At 39.3% G+C, this 20,643-nt stretch overlaps 1 protein-coding gene across 5 annotated transcripts in view; it reads right to left on the bottom strand.

Annotated features, from left to right (window-relative positions):
* Positions 1 to 20,643, bottom strand: part of ADAM23 (ADAM metallopeptidase domain 23) — a 189,894-nt gene that overhangs the window by 43,458 nt on the left and 125,793 nt on the right. For all 5 annotated transcript variants that reach the window (XM_045480942.1, XM_045480941.1, XM_045480945.1 and 2 more), the window contains exons 12-20: positions 19,907 to 19,991; positions 18,823 to 18,913; positions 16,236 to 16,284; positions 13,923 to 14,022; positions 9,964 to 10,035; positions 9,147 to 9,236; positions 7,816 to 7,896; positions 2,484 to 2,534; positions 1,718 to 1,781 (exon numbers count right to left, since the gene is read on the bottom strand). In XM_045480942.1, the coding sequence (XP_045336898.1) occupies positions 1,718 to 1,781; positions 2,484 to 2,534; positions 7,816 to 7,896; positions 9,147 to 9,236; positions 9,964 to 10,035; positions 13,923 to 14,022; positions 16,236 to 16,284; positions 18,823 to 18,913; positions 19,907 to 19,991 (683 nt within the window). The remainder of the gene's footprint in view (positions 1 to 1,717; positions 1,782 to 2,483; positions 2,535 to 7,815; positions 7,897 to 9,146; positions 9,237 to 9,963; positions 10,036 to 13,922; positions 14,023 to 16,235; positions 16,285 to 18,822; positions 18,914 to 19,906; positions 19,992 to 20,643) is intronic.

The raw sequence follows: 20,643 nt of genomic DNA, 5'->3' as shown, positions 1-20,643 counted from the left end.
TGGTTGTCCACAAAAAGAAAAAAAAAAAAAATCCTGACTCATAGCATTTGCCAATTTCCATGCCAATTTCCATGGTGTAAATACCACTGTGCAAATTTCCACGGTCTAATTAACACATGGCTAATTTTCAACCGTCAATGTGATGGCAACAGACTTCTGAAATTCCTGAAAATTTAACCCTTGGCTCTTGCAAGCTACTACAAGACAGTGCTAACACATCCCTGTTTTTAACTTGAAAAACAAACTGATTCCCAAATTCTTGTTTGGTGGGTTTCAGGGAGGGAGGTAGAAATGGCCATCAGCAGGCATTAGGGAAAGTGGCATACAGAAAACTAATAAAGAATCTTAGGCCTGGGGTGCCTGGGTGGCTCAGCTGATTAAGCATCTGACTTTGGCTCAGGTCATGATCTCACGTGTGGTGGGTTTGAGCCCTGCATTGGGCTCCATGCTGACAGCTCAGAGCCTAGAGCCTGCTTCGGATCCTGTGTCTCCCTTGCTCTCTGCCCCTCCCCCACTCACACTATGTCTCTCTCTTTCTCAAAAATAAATAAACATTAAAAAAAAAATTTTTAAAAAGAACCTTAGGTCTGTTTTATATTAATATTAAAATATATTATAAAGTCTTAGGCAGTTAAGATTTTGTACCGACACTTGGGTTTTGATTTATAAACCTTTTAAAAGACAAATATGCCTCTATCATCTTTCTTCTGTCAAAACTGAAGCACTGAAAGTAAACCTTTCAGTTAAATGATATTTGCCAAACACTGAAATCACTCCTGCAGGGGCTCTATTGTCCCTTCATGTGCTTTCTTTCCTTTGGGGGTGACCCAGCCTCCACCACAAGACAGACCCTTTTCTCTCTGTTGTGGTCTGGCCCCCAAAGGCTGAAGTTGAAGTTTGCTGGAAAGGCACTGTAAATGTCAGGAAGAGAAGGGGTGCATTAACACTTAGGGAATGTACTGAGAGTCATGACTATGTTCCCAATCTCTATGTGTCTGCCCCTCAGGAAGGATCTGCATTTCTTCCCTTCCAAGTGAGATAATAGAATTACAGAATTTTAAAAAGTCTGGTACTTTTCTGGGGTAAAAGAACAGAAGGCTAACTTGAGGGGTAAAAGTTAAACCCAAGGTACACAGTGAATCACGCAAGTGTCTCGACTATGAATGTGACCATCCCACTGAACCCAATCTTTGCAAGTGGAAGTGACATCCCTTCTCTGACAGCCAGATCACTGAGTGACACGACTTGGTTCTGATAACAAGTCGTCAGCTTGAACAGTTGTTTTCTGTGGTTTTGTGATCACACTCACAGTCCTCTTTACTCTCATCCTTTCCTAGAGTATTTTTGAAAACGTCACTCCGGGAGCATCTAGGAGGCTCAGTTGGTTAAACATCCTACTCTTGATTTTGGCTCAGGTCATGATCTCATGGTTTTTGAGATCAAGTCCTGCATCTAGCTCTGCACAGATAGCATGGAATCTGCTTGGAATTGTCTCTCTCTATCTCTCTCTCTGTCCCTCATCTGCTCATGCTCTCTCTCTCTCAATAAATAAATAATCATTTAAAAATAAAATAAAATAAAATAAAATAAAATAAAATAAAATAAAATAAAACAAAAGAAAACACCAAGTTGTACATGTCTTTCAGCAAGACTGGCAGTACAGGATAGTATGTAGAGAAACCTGTGTGCAGCCACCAAGCAGGAAAACATGACTTACTCGTCCCCCAGATGTGCTGACACTGGTTGTCTCGGGTCTTGCACTCCCCGTTGTAGCAGCGGCCCTGAGGACAGCGACACACATTAGGAGGCCCACACAGTCGGTTCCGTTTCCCCCAGACTTGTACTGCAAGATCTCCTTTTGTTGTTTTAGATAAGTTGATTTTTTTTCACTCGATACCCCAATATTTTCAGTGAAAATAAAAATCACAAACATCTTAAGGGAAGTACAACAGACAGTTAAATTCTAAAACCCAGAACAGACCTCAGGGTATAGCTCTTGAAGTCAAAACTTAATCATCTACAATTTTACATTTTATGGAAAACAAAAGTTGGTACGCTTCTTGGGTGATTCCAAAATGACCTTTAGCTTCTTTTGGGTGTGAATGTTACATTACAACATGGCTTTCAGGAAAGAAAAAAATCCTAATTATAACAGATTACAGCACATTGTAACAGTCAGACTTTCCCATAATAAGCTAGCGTTATTGAAAGAGGGTCACAACTCAATAAATTAAATTCGTAATTCCTTAGTCGTTACATTTTTTCCCTTGCCCTCAATCAGACGATTTGTCACCAGGGCTAAATATAATACTATATTTAGTATTTGATATGCTATGAAGCAATGCTGAATTAGAAGACCATTGTAATAATTTATTGTTCTTTGAGTTGCAATTTCCCTTCAAAGTTACATTTATCAAAAAGAAAAAAAGAACTCACAAACTAATCCTTTTAAAATTACATTTAAAGTTTATCGCCCAGCATACCTGATTCTGATTGCATGCATATCCGTCTTGCTTATGAAGATTTGGTGGGCACTGAAAAATATAATGTGTTTAGTTAATGTTCAACATAAATACCTTCAGATTCTGTGTACAATATACAAAAATGCAAAACAAAAACCAACCATGGTGAATATATAATCGGGAATGTTTAGAAAAACATGAGTAATCTTAAGTAGGTTATCCAAACTAATTCTTGGTAAAATTATTCTTGGTAATTATTCTCGGTAAAATTCTTCATATTACTGGTAAAAATAACAATTAAATTAATCCATGCAATGGGTATTTTATACCATTACATTCACTTGCCTACAGTTAAAAGTAGAAGGAATTGAAACAGACAACCAAGGGAATGAATCACCTTGATATGTAGGAGTGGACACATTGGGGAGCTAATTCACAAGACCTTTCTCAGCCCTGTGAAATGTCAGATCTGCATTCGACACCCCTGATGCTCACCCATAGGCCACATCACTGAGAAAGAAGAAATACTCTTTCAACTCAATGTCAGTGTTGCATCCCCGAACATCTCCAACCTCTCAAACTACAGGCCTGTCACTAGAACAATCGTGGCGGGATGGTTCTTTCTTTCCCCGGGTCTATTTATCAAGCCATTGTTTAAAAAGTACACTTCACTTTCCCAAAAAGTTACCCTGAATAATTTAAAAATTTTACTCTCTATGCATTTTATTTGCCACATTTGAGAGACCTGAAGACAGTTCAAGCCAAAGGCTCTTGTACCATGTTCAAAGCAAATGTGAAAAGAAAAAAAGCAATATGCATACAGGTAAAACAAGGGAATAAGAAACACAACAGGCACTGGGTCCTCCCCCAGTCTTCACCTTGTCAGTAAATGTCAGTTCCACTCTTCCAACGGGTCGGGCTCCAAACCTTGAAGTCGTCTTCTGTTTCTCTCTTTCTCTCACACCCTCCTTCCAGTCTGTCAACAAATCTCCCTACCTCTACCTTCAAACTATAATCACGATCTGACCACTTCTCTCCACCTCCACTGCTAACACTCGGCCCAATCCGCCATCATCCCTCACCTGAAGTGCGACACAGCCTCCGACTGGCTGCCCTGTTCCCACCCTACTCTGCCGCGACTGATGTGACTGCAAATCTGCCAGGCACGCATCCCCCCCCGCGGCCTCCGCCCTGCTCTTCCTTCACACTTCCCCCCAGACTTCTGCGTGGTTTGCTCTCAAAAACTATGACCCCTCCCATGTTGGCATTCTCCATTCCCCATTTCCTGGTTTTTCCTTCTCCTTAGGATTTATCACCTTATGCTCATATATGTTACTCGTTTGTCTATTATCCCCCTCCCAGTGTGAGCTCCAGGCAGGCGGGGATTTTATGTTTGGTTCCCTGCTGCCTCCCAAGCACCTAGAACGAAGCCAGGCTCAATTATTATTGAGTAGGTGCTCAATTAGTATTGGCTAATGGAATAAATAAATGAATGACTTACACAGATACAATTAAGTTACTCTGTTCTCCACATATCAAGCTGTTTATCAAGTTCAGTACAGAAAGGCAATAGAACCAATTTAGAATTTACAATTGCCAAGAAGCACTAGCTTACTGAGGAACACTGAGATAAAATGCTTTGGTTTTTCCCCTTTCTAAAGAAAAACTGGCTTTCATATAAGCTTTCATTCACCACAGCTTTATGATCAATCTGATGGTGACTATTCAAAGGACATAATTATCAGCACTAAAACCTAGCATACTGGGCCTGTGGCACAAAAACAGAGATCTGGCCACAAAACGTGGCCTCTTTCATCCATCCAAATCCACTCAAAACACAATCATTATCTTATTAATCAACTAACATTAATTATTCACTTACTCTGAGCCAAATACAATCACACTGAACAAAAACGCAAAAGAAACGTGGCTACTCAAATAGGTATACCAGGGTCTAAAATTACTTTATCACATTTGACTTTTGTGAGGTCGCAATTAAAAAGAAATGTGTAGAATTCTTACCAATTAAAAGAAAAAAAAGCCCTTATTATAAACTGTCACAGCTACATACAAGATTTCTAATCAATTTATTTTCAGTTTAAGCTAATAAAAGTGAGTTGCTTGTTACTGAAATGTTTAACGTGGGAAATTACAGAATGTCTTACTTCTCTGGAGACACTTAAAAGAAAAGAACCATTCATCTGTATACTTTGTTCTGCTGTGAGCAGAGCTCTGGATTCCATCTCTAAATGCCATTCTAGCCCCCAGTTTCATGCTGTGCAGGAAGGTTCACACGAGGCAGGCTTCAGCAGTGCAATAGCATTTAAATGTGCTTATTTTAAATCGTGTTATGCCACCCATTTAGATGCCATGTTTCATAGTGCTAACAAGAAACATTTCCCACATCTTTCAAAAATACCTTTATTATATCATCCGGTATTTTTTGCCAAGGGTTTCTCTCAGTTGCACAAGTATTGTTTATTCTGTGATAAACCGTGAATTTAAAAACCAGCCCAAACGGATAAGCAAATGCTAACATCAAAAGTAAGCAAAATTTGAGATACAAGACAAAGTCATGATGTTGCCAATGACATTGATTCTCAGAGATGCAGAGATTCTCAGAGATCCCATTTTCCTAATCATAATTAGTACCAATTAAATTCAAAGTTCACTGCCTGTTAGAAAGCAGAGTTCTGACGGATCTTAGCTTCCTCTATCCCAATTATCTATTTCAGGCACATTCTGGTCATATAAGGAAATGATTGCTAAAAGAACATGCTATTCCAATATGCCACTGAGATATTAATTGAATAGTATAGTATAATAGTATAATTTTCACCTTATACACATGAGGCAAAAAGAATGTTTTAAAAATTTAGGCTACAGAATATTAAGTAGAACATAGAGCCCTCATTAAAAAAGCCTTACTTCCAGTAAATTCTATGGCAATTCAGGAATTAAAGCCTGAAATGAAAAAAGCTGTACTTTGAAAAGAGCTGAACACACAGAACCAAAACCATATATGATGGGTATAAAAATAGTAGTATTCTACAAAACTAAAAATACAACCCAGTGAAACAGTGTATCGGGATTGTCACCAAACATAAAACTTGGCACGAAACACAGAACCCACAGTTCTTACGCTCTTTCACTATATCATAGGAAAATTGCAAGGAAACCTATTTCCATATCTAAAGAGAAGAAACAGAGAAGCACAAAGTCAATACAAAATAGCTTGAAGATATCTCACTGTATCACATCCTTAAAAGGGTCCCTCTGAATGGACTCTCAGATAATATACATTGAGAATCTTCAAAAAGGCTAGTTAAAAACCTTTGCCTCCTTCTCCTCTTTACCCCTCTCCCCCACAAGGGAACTCAGTGTAATTCTAGCTACTCTGTTCCAATACTTGCTTCCCTCCCCCCAGTCCCCCACTTGCTCCAGGCAAGTAGACTCCCTGACTGATTGACAGAGCGAGGAAGAACTACCGGGCAGTTTGGCTCAGTTCTGCCTTCCTCTTTTGCCTCCTCACACAAAGTATACTCTCCCCACTGTTCCACAGAGACATACAAGGCAAGGACCCACCTTTGCAGGGAGAAGTCGCTCCAGACCCACCTCTGTCAACAACCTGTTGCTACAGCCTGAATATGGGATCTAGAAAGAGGCTCATTTAGCTCTCAATGCAATAGAAAAAAGGGTATTTTGACCTCCAACTGTACTCTACTTATTGGGAGCCTCTTGGAAACCACAGTACCTGGCAATAGATAACTCCACGCCTGGGCAATTTATCCTAAGGAGCAAACCCTTAGGAACAAGAAACACTCTTAAGGATGCACGAAGATGTTCACCGTCATATTAATTATAATAACGAAAAACTGCCAACAGCCCAAATATCCACCACTGGATAACAAGTCACAAGTCAAATGATAAATCCACATGACAGACTCTCATGTAATGGTAAAAAGCACATTTATAAAAACTGTGTAATAGCACAGGAAAATGTTTTTGAAGTCATGTCAGAGCAAAGGTAAATGTAGAATGAAACCCAAAATTCTTATTACTCCCTTACTGCCCTGATTGCTGACGTCCTCTCGATCTTTTTCCCACTACTCTCCAGTAATCCCTGCCTTCATTCCATTTCTTGAGGAAGATAAGCTTCCTTACTCGCTGTTTTCTGACTAGCTCATCTTATTTGTGTTTCTACTTAAATGCCAACTCCTCCAGGATGATGCACCTGACCACCCCACCTAACGCTACCGACCCCACATCTTATATCATCTTATTTTACACTGATTTTACACTTATTTACACTTCCCACCATAGATGTTTCTGTTCACTTATCTCTCCACCCAGCAAAACATAAGTCCCGTGAGGACAAGGACTTGTCTGTCTGGTTCCCTACCACATCCCAACGTTTACAGAAGTGCTTGACATACACAGCAGGTGCTCGACAAATGTTCCTTGGAATGAAAAATAAAGCCTTAAAGTAACATAATATAAACTTTTAAAACATAAAAATTGTACACAGAAGGAATGCTGGTAGGCAACGTCAATTATAATGGTATAATAATTTTTAACGTGAAGAAGTCCACACGAAAGCATATGGGCCATGGTGCCAGACAATGTAAGTGGGAGAGAGACAGAACTGAGAGAGGGGGGCCCCTGCTTGTGATCCCCCTTCAATCAGAGCAGTGCTACTCGTTCTGCGCCTTCTACAGTGGGCATCCCACCCATTTTTTCTTTTCTTTTTTTTTTAATTTTTTTTCAACGTTTATTTATTATTGAGAGACAGAGACAGAGCATGAGCATGGGAGGGGCAGAGAGAGGAGGAGACACAGAATCTGAAGCAGGCTCCAGGCTCTGAGCTGTTAGCACAGAGCCCAACATGGGGCTGGAACTCACAAACCACAAGATCATGATCAGAGCCAAAGTCAGACACTTAACCGATTGAGCCACCCAGGCGCCCCCCCAACCCATTTTTTTCTTACAAGAAAGGGCTTTGTGGTTTAAAGATGTTTGGAAACAGTACATTAATTCTTCATGAATGTGAACATACTATTTTAGATGTTGGGACAGAAAGAAAGATTAATTCATTGGATAGAAACCACATAAAGGGAACTAATCATGAAGGGGAAATTTGGAAGAAAAAAGAGATTTAGGCCCAAGAAACACAACATACGTTCCTAAAATCAAGGCATGGTGGAGATCTAGTCATTACTAGAAAACAAAGTAAAACAAAACAAAAACCAAAGAAACTAAATCATATTCACACACGTAGTCCAAACTGAAAGCTTTCCAATGTGTAAGATACTTGCAAGTCAAATGTACTGTTCAAAAACTCAGCTTGTCATACCTGGCCGGAGTCTCCAGTACAATATTCAGTAATATCACACCCATTCACAGCATCCCGACATTCATACCCTCGTGGCTGAAACTGCAAATAAAAATTCAGTATTAGGAGCTAGTATTAAATTACTATTTCAAATAGTATTGTTTTATTCACCAACGATCATAACCATCACCAAACTCGTTTTATGAAATAGCAAGGCAGTTGCAGAATAGAGACAAGGTCCAGGTACCACTCTCTGTAGTAAATATGAATCATTAACCCAAGGCATTCAATTTTAGATTTCAAAACCCACGGTCTCAAGAGTATTACTTTTGGAAAACAAAGTGACGGCAATTATGTGAAGAAGACACAGTTGTGTGGTTGAGGACAAAAGAGCAAATCACTAAAATACAAACATTTAAGATCTCTGTGAATATTGATATCCACACTCAGTCTACACTGATTATACCTATGAGCTTGGATGTTAATCTTGCTGTAGCTAAATGTACACAACCAAATTTCAGTGAATTCATATGAACTCCTTTCAGTAACACCAATCACATTGAGGGGGTGGGTAAAAGATGAAGGGAAGAGACCATCAATGTCAAGCAATTTGTAATCTGGTGGGGAACATAAGACAATCAAGCTAGAAAGTCCTAAAATGCCATCATACATTGGTAGAGAATAAAATCATAAAATCATGTAACTTTATGGTTCTAAGTAATATTAGAGGTTTGGTAAATGAGAAAAAGGAATGTTTAAAAAATGACTTTGCAAAAGCTCACTGGAGGTCCTAAGATGGAAGTTAACTGTGTCCACACACACATAAGCTGCATATATACACATATGAACATTCCTTATCTAGCTTTCTTGCCTTTATAAGGGATTTCAAAAATCAAACATAAAAATGTAAGCACTAGGTTTTATGTTCATTGTCCAAAATAAATTAGGGTAAGTTTTAAAGAAAAAGGTTAAGTCCTATTATTATTATTATTATTATTATTATTATTATTATAGGAACTATTATTAAAAAGACCACAGGAATTGTCCCTTTTCTATTCAACCATTTAATGTGGCTTTCATCCGCATTCAGGGCAACTCTCAATGTTTATCTGGAAGGAGTATATGTATATTTTCTTAAGGAGGTATTGAAGGGTAGGATAGTTGACAGTGAATCATAGTAAAGGTAGATGTTTTGACCCCCAGGTTTTAGGTAGATTTATTGATTGTACAAAACTGTGAGGCACATATCAATCAACAGATTTGTAGCAAGTTCTAAAAATGCTGTATGTACACACTGAGATATTTAGCTAATATGTCCATGAAAAGGAAGACAAAATTGTCAGGTAACTCACAAGACATGAGGTATTGTTACAGCAGGGCCCGTCGCTGCAGTGAGCCCCATTGGAGAGAGAGCATTTCTTACAGCAAAATCCATAGCATTCCTAGAGGAAACACTTCACGTGAGTAAGCAAGGAAGCTTACGGGCTGGTCATTCAACCTTGTCTCCACCTGTGTACTCCACGTGGGGAGACTTATACAATAGCAAGCAAATACTTTAGGAAGTAATCACTTTAAACAATGATAAGAGTCCTTCCTGCCTTATTTTTCATCAAAGGGTGATTTTCCGTGAAAAGGCTTGTCTACCAACAAGTAACCTCATCTCTTAGCGGGCACCTCACCGTTGGTTAGCTCTAATACATTCTTAAGACTCTATCTAGTTATTTTTTTAAGATTTTTTTTTTAAGTAATCTCTACACCGAACATGGGGCTAACGTTCACTACCCTGAGATCAAGGGTCACCTGCCCCACCGACTGAGGCAGCCAGGTGCCCCCAGACTCTATCTAGTTTTATAAAGACAAAAATAACACACACCATGCTTCATGATTTGGTAAAATTTGAGTGGGATGAATATGAGCTATGGATTTTTAAGGGGGAGGAGATTTGATTAGAAGAACCCATTTGGGTTTTTTTGTTTTGTTTTTCTTTTTGTTTTTGTTTTCAAACGGGGCCATAAGGACATGATTAATTCTAACCTGTCTGAGCTGGGATTAAGCATTAATAGATGAGAAAGACCACTGAGAAGGCCAGTATAGGCTTCTCACTAATGCTATTCTTGTTTGCTCTGGGTAAGAACTGTGCTGAAGACAGAAAAGATCTCTTATACCTACCACATGTAAACCACAGTCACATTCTTCTCCAGCCTCCACATATCCATTTCCACATTCTGTGGGCTCAAATAGCTGAAAGAGATTAGGAAGAGAAAGGAAACACGTTTTAATTTATCACAGAAAGTCAACACACCAATTAGGCCGCATAATCAGCTATCATGTGATATTCTTCTGTGATTTGTTGTGATGGCACCTATAAATGATGTCTGTGTGGGAAACACTGTTCACTTATTAACAACACTTCTAAAAAACATATTCCAAATGGGGTAATATTTCTTGGAGGATTCTCTGGAGATGGGCCCCAGAGATGACCTCTACCATGAGAATTACTTGTTAATGGAAATAAGCTGTCAAAAAGAATAGATCACTTATCATATTTGCTAATGGAGCTAAAATGCATTGCTAAGGCTCACAGATATCTAATTTCGTGACTTATCTCAAGTCGGCTGAGAAAACATAAAATTGTCAAAAAGATAAAAATGTTTCAGCCACAGCCAAATGTGATATACACAATCAAGGAAATTCAAATAAGCTTAGAAAAAGTGCTGCCCATAATTCTCATTGAAAAGAAATCTGTTCTGTCCAAAGCATATTACATAAATGTGCAGACATATGCATGGCTCTATAGAAATTCCTCAATCATTTCTGGAGCTACGGAAGAGTCAAATTTCTAGAATGACTCACACTGCTAGTGCTATGAACTTGCTTGCCAGATAAACTGTATTGCAACCAATGATAGAGGCAGTTGATTATTTACAAGAAACATTTCTATTTTCCTTCAGCTGGGGCCAGATCTCCCTGGGCACGTCCATCACACTTGGATGGAGACTGGAACAGCACATCCCAATCCAAATGCCCAAAGCCATGAGCATGAGAGGGCAAAAGAGACTCCTTTGCCAGTAGCAGTACCCGCCCCCAAAGAAGGGCTGCCTTCCACTGAGTCCACCTGACAAAGACCCAATTCTCCTTCCACTTGCAGGAAGGGAAAACTCTTATCAGAAACAAGAAAGGTTTCCAGGGTACTTGGGTGGAGTCAGACTCCCCTATGGGAAAGTCCACTGAGTGAAACCAGCAGTCCTAATCTCCATGGGATTTTATCAGGAGGCAGGAGAAAATGGAAATGGAAAGCTCAGATTGGAACATGGCTAGCACTTTCTATCAGGCCCTGCATGGAATCAACTACTAGACTTCATTCTTGGACCCTGCTTCCATCCTGTGACAGGCCACTATCACAAACTGAGTGGAAAACATGGCCAGTGGGAAGAGTCCCATAGCACAGAAAACAGACACACAGATAATGCGAAAATAACATGGAAACCACGCATGCATACATTCACTCACTAAAAGCACTTAGAAAAAAAGAGTCAGTTCCTTCATGCATACATATAAACAGTTCTACTGGAATCCATGGGAGCTTAAAAAAAATCCTTCTAGGACACCTGAGTGGCTCAGTTGGTTAAGCATTTATTCTTGGCTTTGGCTCAGGTCATGATCTCACAGTTCATGAGATGGAGCCGCACACGTAGAGTTCCACGCTGATGGCACGGTGCCTGCTTGGCATTCTCTCATTAGTGTGCCCCCTCTCTCAAAATATAAATAAATAAATAACTCATAAATAAATAAATGAATGAATAAATAATTCTGCCATGTAGCTTAAAAAAATAAATCTGTATTTACTAATTTTTAATTTTTTTATGTTTACTTTTGAGAGATGAGAGAGAGACAGAGACAGAGCATGAGCAGGGGAGGGGCAGAGAGACAGGGAGACACAGAATCTGAAGCACGCTCCAGGCTCTGAGCTGTCAGCACAGAGCCCAACGCAGGGTTCAAACTAATGAACCGTGAGATCACGACCTGAGCCAATGTCAGACGCTCAACCGACTGAGCCACCCAGGTGCCCCTGTATTTACTAATTTTTAAAATTGAAGATGTATAGTTATTTTTATTTAGTTTCCAAGTTATTGGAATAATTTTCTTTCTACTCACAGGCAATTTCAGAAACCTAGTGGTGGATCCTTTAACACACTTTAGAAACTTTAGAACTCAGTGTTGTTCCCTCAAGCATGCTACTTATAATTAGCTGGAGAGACACAAGGCAGGTAAAATTAGTCACATACATTGCAATTCATAAAGCCAGCAGCTCACATTAATTCATTAATACTCATTTCCCCCATTTTAAACACTTTGAAATTTTCAGATTTCCTGTATTGAGATCAATGCCATGAAAGGCAGGCAGCCGAATTTCATGATGCAAGGTCACTTTAAAATTCCTGTTTCTTTTTTTGCAGCCTTACTGAGACTTCATATAGATGTCAGACATCAAACTTCTATCCTCTGACTTTAGGAGGATCACTTACTTATGAGGATAGTAGTAAATTAGTCTGTCAACTATCCACATTAGTCACTGATTTTTATTTTTTTAAGGCTAACATGATTTCACTGCTCTCTCAATTCATAGAGCATTAAATCTTTTTGTATAGCAAATGGGTTATATTTGGCTTATGAAGGAGTATTGTCAAAAGCAATATGAAATGTGCAATGTTAGAATTTCTATACCATCTGCGAATTAGCAGCAATCCTATCTCTTTGCTTGTTGAAAAATTCATTTCCAAAAATGCTACTATAGGTCCATAATCTCTTATCCAAAAGCTTTGTAGCCAGTGAGTTTGAAAGTCTGGCTTTGCTAGATTTTAGAAAAGTATGATGCAATTACCATGTTCTATATAAAAGCCCTGAGGGGCCTCATGCATACCCTAAAATCAAAAACATTTCTATTTCTGCAGTAAGACTTATGAATATTTACACTATGGGAGATAATAAAGGTTTTCAGTCCAAGACAAGTTTTACTGCCTTGACATGTTCTATGAAAACTCATAAAAAAAACACACACTTCCAATTTTCTGAGCTTTTTGAATTAAGGAATTATGGATAAGGATTGTGACACTGTGTATATGAATTTGATGAAGTGCCATTTGACAACATGGACCTTCCCACACAGAGGGACTACATAATAAATACTAAATACACATTTGTATTTATGAGATCCATAAATACCTCGAGCCATTTTTTGGCTGGCTCATATTAGTAATGCTTCCTGTCTAGGAGAATAGACCACTCAAAAAAATAAAAAAAGCCCTAGAGAGAATGCCAAAGGAAAATAGAATTTTTGTCAGAGAAACGGGTTAAAGCAATATATCTTTCTTTTTTGTTTTTTTGTTTTTATTTTTTTAACGCTTATTTATTTTTGAGAGAGAGACAGAGAGTGAGCAGGGGAGGGGCAGAGAGAGAGGGAGCCACAGAATCCGAAGTAGGCTACAGTCTCTGAGCTGTCAGCACGGAACCCGGTGCGGGGCTCGAACCCACAAACCGTGACATCATGATGTGAGCCTCAATCGGACGCTTAACCGACTGAGCCAGTCAGGCGTCCCTAAAGCAATATATCTTAATCTAATCCACAATCTCTTAGCAGCAGAATGAAAAACCCTAATATGAAAATTTCAAAAATATTTTAATTGAAGGATGTTTGTTTGGAGGGGAGGGTGGGAGGGGCATAGCCAGCATTGAAAAATCAGAGATTCAGAGCAGGGAAACTATGGTTTTATCATTCATTTAAACAGGACTAGTTCTTCAAGATGATAATGGCTTCTATAAATACTAATCTGATCGGCAGAAAGAAAACCTGTTTTCCAAGACAAGTATCTGACGTTTGGCAGTATTCCACTGTAAAAAGATAAGTCTTTCTGCATCTAGTTTTATTAAGCTACTCTTCAACATTTCACAAGCAGTAAAATGCAAGAATGGCTTTTAAGTCTTTTCCCACAAATAAGAGATTTGCGAGTAGATCTGAGGTATATATGATTTCAAAGGCTGTTGCTTTCCTAAGTGTTATGTACATTAAACGAACTTCTTAGAAGCAAAAACAAAATTGGACAAATGGTTACACTTTCTGAGTTACTAACCTTTGTCGGCCTGTTGAAAAGACAGGCTCCTCCCCCTCTCTGTAAAAAGTCTCTATATTCCAAAATGCTGCACTTTGAGAACTTCCGGGAGTGGGACACCCTGAGGAAATAAAGAATCAATTATGTAAATAATTTACCAAAAGCAGTCATCAAAGAAGAAAATTAAAACCCTTGAACTAGAACAAAATGTTCACGCTGGATCTAGATGCTTCCACACAAATGTTGACAAGGCATTTATGTTCCAATTGCCAAATAAGTATGTGTGGTAGAGTTTATAAAAATAGAAATTCAAAGAAAACCACAGATTGGGAGGCAGGTTACAACCTCCTCAGCAGCCAAGCTCTTCTGTGCCTTGGCTTAGGAGAGGTTTAGAAAGCTCATCACAAAACTTCTCCACCTAGGCTGTATTTTTAAATGTGGTCGTTTTTATTTGCTCTGTCTCAGTAAAGGCAAGCACTTTTTTGCCTCTGTCCCGAATAAAAGACACAAGAGAACCTGCCAGATTCTACTTTGGAGGAAGGAATTGTGACAGTTAATTTATTAAAGATTATATAATGCAGGCTTCAGGAACACAATTGAGGCAAACAAGGAAACCCTAAAGAGAAGTATTATACTATACACACACACACACACACACACACACACGGATATCTGTATATATGTTTTTGGCACATAGGGTAAGCTCCTTCTGAATTAGAATTAGGTAATAAATAGCTCCTTATGCTCAACTTCAAAAACTATTTGGTGATATTAATGACTCAGCAGGAATATAAGCCTGTGTGATGAAATTAATCAAATTACTCTCTCTAGGTCAGTGCATAGGGAAATATTATACATATGATCATGGTTAAATGGAATCATACACGCTGATTCCTTGGGCATATTTGTCACAGTACTTGATTTGAGAGTGACAGGCCGCTTATTCCGAGATGTAATCCAATAGTTTTTTTGTAACCTGGTGCATGAGGGTAGTATATGGAAGTAGGAAAAACCTACCATTGTTGACAGGGATCTCTTAAAGAGGCTTGGCATTTCCTCTAAAAGTCTGATAAGACTGCATTTTCAAATCAGGAAATAAATTGGCATACATACACATATTTAAACACACACACACACACACACACACACACACACACACACAAACTTTAAGTAGTTTTTTTTATATTCTAAGGGTGGTCAGTCCAAAAATTCATTTAGAAATTGGGAGTTCAGAAGGCAGAAGGCAGCTCCCTTTAGAAGCAATATTATCAGTAGTGTTACCTTCTTAGAGTAGTCCTTGAAAATGCTGTTTAACCCATAATGTTACTAAATTGTGGTGCAACAGTAAGGGGAGCATGAAGGCTAACGGTTTCACGTTTAAACTACATTTCTAGAAACCTATGTCCTAAAGCAGCAGGCGGAATGTTGATTCTCTCTGCAAACCCTCGCACTCACACTCATCTTTTCCCCATGAGCGGGACTCCCGGGGAAGAGTAAGGAAGGGACTCTGCATGAGTAGGTCAGGGCCTCTGGCCACTGGGGCTCCTCGGGATGGGGGTAGGACCAGAAATGGGTGATGTGTTGAGCAGATATCTGGCATGGGCAGAAGGAACAAGAGAGAGAAAACGGGTGAGAAAACCTCTTCCAGCTAGAAGGGGTGGGCTCTGGCTTAGATGGCCATGGGCCAGTGGCTCCCATGGGTGCAGGGGCTGGGGCAATGTTTCCAGGCTTTGGTTCACAGCTGCAACGCAGCAGTTCACAGCTGCAATGGCAACTAGAAAGGGGTGCTAGTTCCCAAAGTGTCCTCACAAGAAGAGATAGGTGAGAAAATGTTCAAATTTCTATCAATAGGAGATACCTAATTTAGACACAATAAAGCTATCTTAAGAACCAAAAAAGCTGTATTGATTATATAAGCAATATAGTGTAATTTTTACTATGGCAAACATATCTATTGGAGAGTTCCGTAAAATATAAATTGATAAATAAATTGATTTTCATTGACTGCTTCAGGCAGACAACCAGCTTTTATTCTAAGTGCACTAAAAAATTAATGCCTCTGCTAAACTTAGAAGCATTTAATAATGTGCTTCCTTTAAAGGTCAATAGAAAGAAATAGCAGTTATTACTATATTTTATTATCAACAAATTTAGCAAAAAATTAAAATATAAGGCAAATTAATCCTTCCATTTTTAAAATATAAGATAATTAATTATTGAATTTATACTGAGTATTGAACCTAAGAGACCAGTACTTGGGAGACTGTGTATCTAATCATAAACAGCAATTTCAGTGAAAGGCTTATTTCAAATGCATATATAATGAAATTTTACCCTGTTTCTTCCATGATGCAGCCACCCCAGGACTCTGTGCAGTCACATTCTAGTCCGATGAAATAATAAGCAAGAAAAAAAAAAAGAGAGAAACAACAAAAGTCACATCTTTACTTTGCACTGCAGCTCTTGAGATAATTCTCATCACCAATTTCATGTCCTAAAGATACAGAACGTGAGGTCTCTCCAAACAAAACCTATTTCTTTTAAAACAATACTTCTTTATCCTTTCCAGAAGTATAGGTTGCTCCCTAAGACAACAGCTGCTAAGGAATAAAACGGTGCCTCTCTTCGTGTTTGTAACTCAGAGAACTCAATTAATGTTTAGGGAAAAGTAGCCTGGTCTGGAAATGAAAAGCCTGAGTTCTGGTCCAAACTCCACCTGATGAGGAAAACGGGGAATAACCTCTTTGCCTATCTCCCAGAGTGGGTCACGGGCTCATGCAAGATGAGCGCCTGTATGTGCTCTGTGAGCTGGAAGGCTCGCTTGCACAGATATAACGAGTCATCACTGAAGCTCCGCCAACAGAGCACACGGAGGTTCCAGGAGAGAATTCCATTTGCTCGAGTCAAGGTGAGGTTGGGCCGGAACTTGAAGAACACTACGCTAAAAGGTTTAGGAAAAGAGAGCATTCTAAAATAAAAGTGTAAATAGTCATTTAAATTAAACAATAGTCCTAAACTCAACATGGATGTCAGACACTGCCATACTGATACAGTAATGGGCTGTTCTTTTATTTTTCCTATTCTTTTTTCTATCATAAACACAGATGTTTTTACAGAAAGACTCCAGATGGGATTTTTTCAAAAATCGAAGTTCGGAACTAATGAACTATCTACCTAAACAAATATTTCACAAAGGTATAAAACATGTTAGGAAGGAACTACTCCAGGCATCAGTAATGAACCCCTACTTCTCACCACAGACCCTCACCCAACTCTGTAACAGGTCTCTGCTGACCCCAGCGCTGGCCTCTTCACAGCCCCAGCCTTCTCAAACAAGGCCATATACCTGGCCCTACTCTTTCAGATTTTAAAGCCATCTATCCCACTGATGGAACCCCAAATACCTCCTTTGATGTGTACTGTGTGTTTCCTTGGGAAAGCAAATACTCTGAGCAAGATATCAATAAATGAAAGTTTATGGATATTTGCAAAGTGCCACCAGACTTAATATACCCACAAAGTGATGGCTTAATATGTCCAAAAAGGAAATTGAGAAGCCCGTGGATATGTATTTTGTTTCAAGTTCCCATAACATGTGCATTAATGACAATTATTTGAGAGTCGTCAAAAAAGTATAAAATCGGGGCGCCTGGGTGGCTTAGTTGGTTAAGCATCTGACTTCAGCTCAGGTCATGATCTCACGGCCCATGGGTTGGAGCCCTGAATCGGGCTCTGTGCTGACAGCTCAGAGCCTGGACCCTGCTTCGGATTCTGTGTCTCCCTCTCTCTCTGCCCCTGCTTGTGCTCTAGCTCTCTCTCTCTCTCTCTCAGAAGTAAACAAACATTAAAAAACTATTTTTTTTTAAAGTATAAAATGTAGAATAATGTGAACGTAGATTGTTGTCCTTTCCTTCTTTGGGGAAGTGAGGTGGGCAAGGAGACCTTTACTTTAAGCGTCTGATAGTTTCACAGAGGGGAGCAGACTTCCACTTAAGAGAATAATTTGAGTGAATACCTTGGTCCTTTTATCCACAAGGTCGCATTATTATTTTTGTGAGCCTTAGGCACTTTGGCTTCATGCCACCAAAGTGTATTAGAAATTGTATTTTGCTACTTTGTTGGTTTAAAGACTAACATAATCCAAGTTGGATTTCATTCTGATTTTTAAAGAAATTCAAATTTTTCACGGACTCCTAAAACCATTGTGGGCCTTGGATATTTTGCTACCAGAAGCTCGGTCCTGTCTTTCCATCTTCCTCTCTTCTGATTAGTGAGGAGAGTGACACCAGCCGTCACTGGCTGCACTTTCCCACTGGATGGGATCTGGGGCCCGGTGTGGACTCCCTCCTGGCACTGCCTGCCCACTAGAGTGTTATCATCCACCACCCATTCCCAGGCTTAAAGGGCCCTAGGGCAGAGCTGCCTGGAGGGGAGGCTTCTTCTTGAACTCTTCTGATGGGACCATGTGAGTGAGTTCAGCTGGAGGTAGGTGGTGGGGAATTTTCATTAGAGTTGGCGCTGCTTTCTTATAGTAGATCTAAGCTATTCCTTGATCCAAATGTACTATTAATAACTCCCTGATGGAGTCTCACTGGCATCCAGTTTCTATACTCCGCTGCTTAGAACCCAGAGAGTGAGTACTCATCGACCTCACCCCTAACATTCTGCAGTGTGAGAAAGACCTGATCCCACTCTGGAAAGTGAGTATGATTTTATGAATTTTAAAGGAGAGATATCTACAACCCAAACGGATTAAAAATTACCTTAAGTCGCTCATTTGATCATCTTTTTTAAGAGGAAGGAAGTAGACTACAATTAAACTATAATGACTTAGGAATGAACAATATTTATTTATTGACCGGACATGCATTATATAGACAGAATGGCACATGAAAGTGAGTAAGAAGGTCAATGTACATACTTGGCTTTCTGCTAGAAGGTTCCCATTGGATTCCAAGGTTTTGAGCCAGGCTCTGCGATAATACTTGTGCCACTGCCATTGGAAGACCATACTGTTTTTCAGAGTTGAAAGTGTGTGGGAAACATTTGAGAGAGTGCACAAAGCTAGTTATTATTTCTTAATCATCACCACATATCATCTCAGTTCCCTAAGCAGAGCCTCACAGCATCAAAAGATGGCATACGTTCCTCAGCACCTCTTCCTTGCAACTGGGCCCAAGAAGCAGAACGCCTCTCTTCCTATGTGGCATCTCTCAGAACTTGATGCTCTCACATGGAAACATAAGATACAATTCGTAAAAGGCTGTGCCCCAATCCAACTCATTCCAAACCAAGAATAAATTCAACTTACTAGAAATATGTCGAGAGAGAGGCCTTGACAGAATGATGGCTCAGAGAGGCCTCAGAGAGGCCTCTACTGAATGATGGCTATTGGCTACAACTGGTTATAATATATCCTGGCATTTATCAGGGTTTAGCTATAGTTGGTTCAGCCTTTTTGAGTGCTGTCGCCAACTGTTGTAAGAATTTCCTTTATATAAATGAAGGTACTGGAATCCAAACAATGAGATGAAGGAAACATTTGTTTCAATGAATTCTATAGATAGACAGGTAGAAGGCATAAAAATGAAAATTTTACATAGGGAGAAACCAAAGATACTGATTAAATATAATCACACATTCTTTGATTTAAATGAATTAAAACCTAACATCCGCAGGAGAGCATTATACCTTAAAGTTTTCAGGAAAGGAGTAATAAGTTTATAAAAATTTATCCATAGAGTTGAAAAAAATATCTGGATCAATCTTTGGCATGCGTTTGCCTGATAAATATGAAATACTATCATTATGAAATGAAGCAATACCTCTTTTTTAACACCAAAGACCACTTTGGGTTCTATTTACTAATATAAATCACTTATACCTTATTCCCGGTGTCACTGTCATTTTAAACAAGCCCAAGAGGGATGTAAACTAGGCCACAGGGAAGAAAGAGATCAGATGCAAAGATAAAGCTCTACTTTAAGAAAATTGATCAAATTTACCTCATTCACGCCAACGCCCCTTGTGCGAGAACAGACACCTCCAAAGTAACTCAGACTGCTTCTCTTATAGTGGAATGTCACACGCCTACAGAAAAAGAAAGGGCAATCAGGAAGCCAACACCATCATATATGGGACCATCATGTCCCAAAACATGTCTACTCACTCTACACTGAATACCCCAAATTCAACTTTCCTCAGGAAATCAAAAACTACATTCTAAATACCTTTAGATTTATGTTATGTTAAGCAATCTCCATAGAACAAACATTAACTGAGCACCTACGGAGCACTGGCTGATTATTATAAATTTATAAATTATTAGAAGCTGCTGGGGGCGCCTGGGTGGCTCAGTTGGTTGAGCCTCCGACTTCGGTTCAGGTCATGATCTCACGGTTCGTGAGTTCCGGCCCCACGTCGGGCTATGTGCTGACAGCTCAGAGCCTGGAGCCTGTTTCGGATTCTGTGTCTCCCTCTCTCTCTGACCCTCCCCCGTTCATGCTCAATCTGTCTCTGTCTCAAAAATAAACAAACATTAAAAAAAATTAAAAAAAAAAAGAAGTTGCTGATTATGGACTGAGAGAAACGAGTAAAGAGCTAAGGTGAGAGGCAAGGAAGGAGGAATTTGGTTGGTCTTAGAGGATGGTCTGAAAACAGCTTTGTAATGAGTGGACAAGGAAACCACTTATTATATTAAAAGAAAGTATGGTAATCCTTTTCCTTAAGGATAAAATCTCAA

The sequence above is a fragment of the Leopardus geoffroyi genome, chromosome C1 (assembly GCF_018350155.1).
Source record: "Leopardus geoffroyi isolate Oge1 chromosome C1, O.geoffroyi_Oge1_pat1.0, whole genome shotgun sequence".
Classification (NCBI taxonomy): Eukaryota; Metazoa; Chordata; class Mammalia; order Carnivora; family Felidae; genus Leopardus; species Leopardus geoffroyi.
This window is presented reverse-complemented; position numbering and strand designations above follow the sequence as displayed.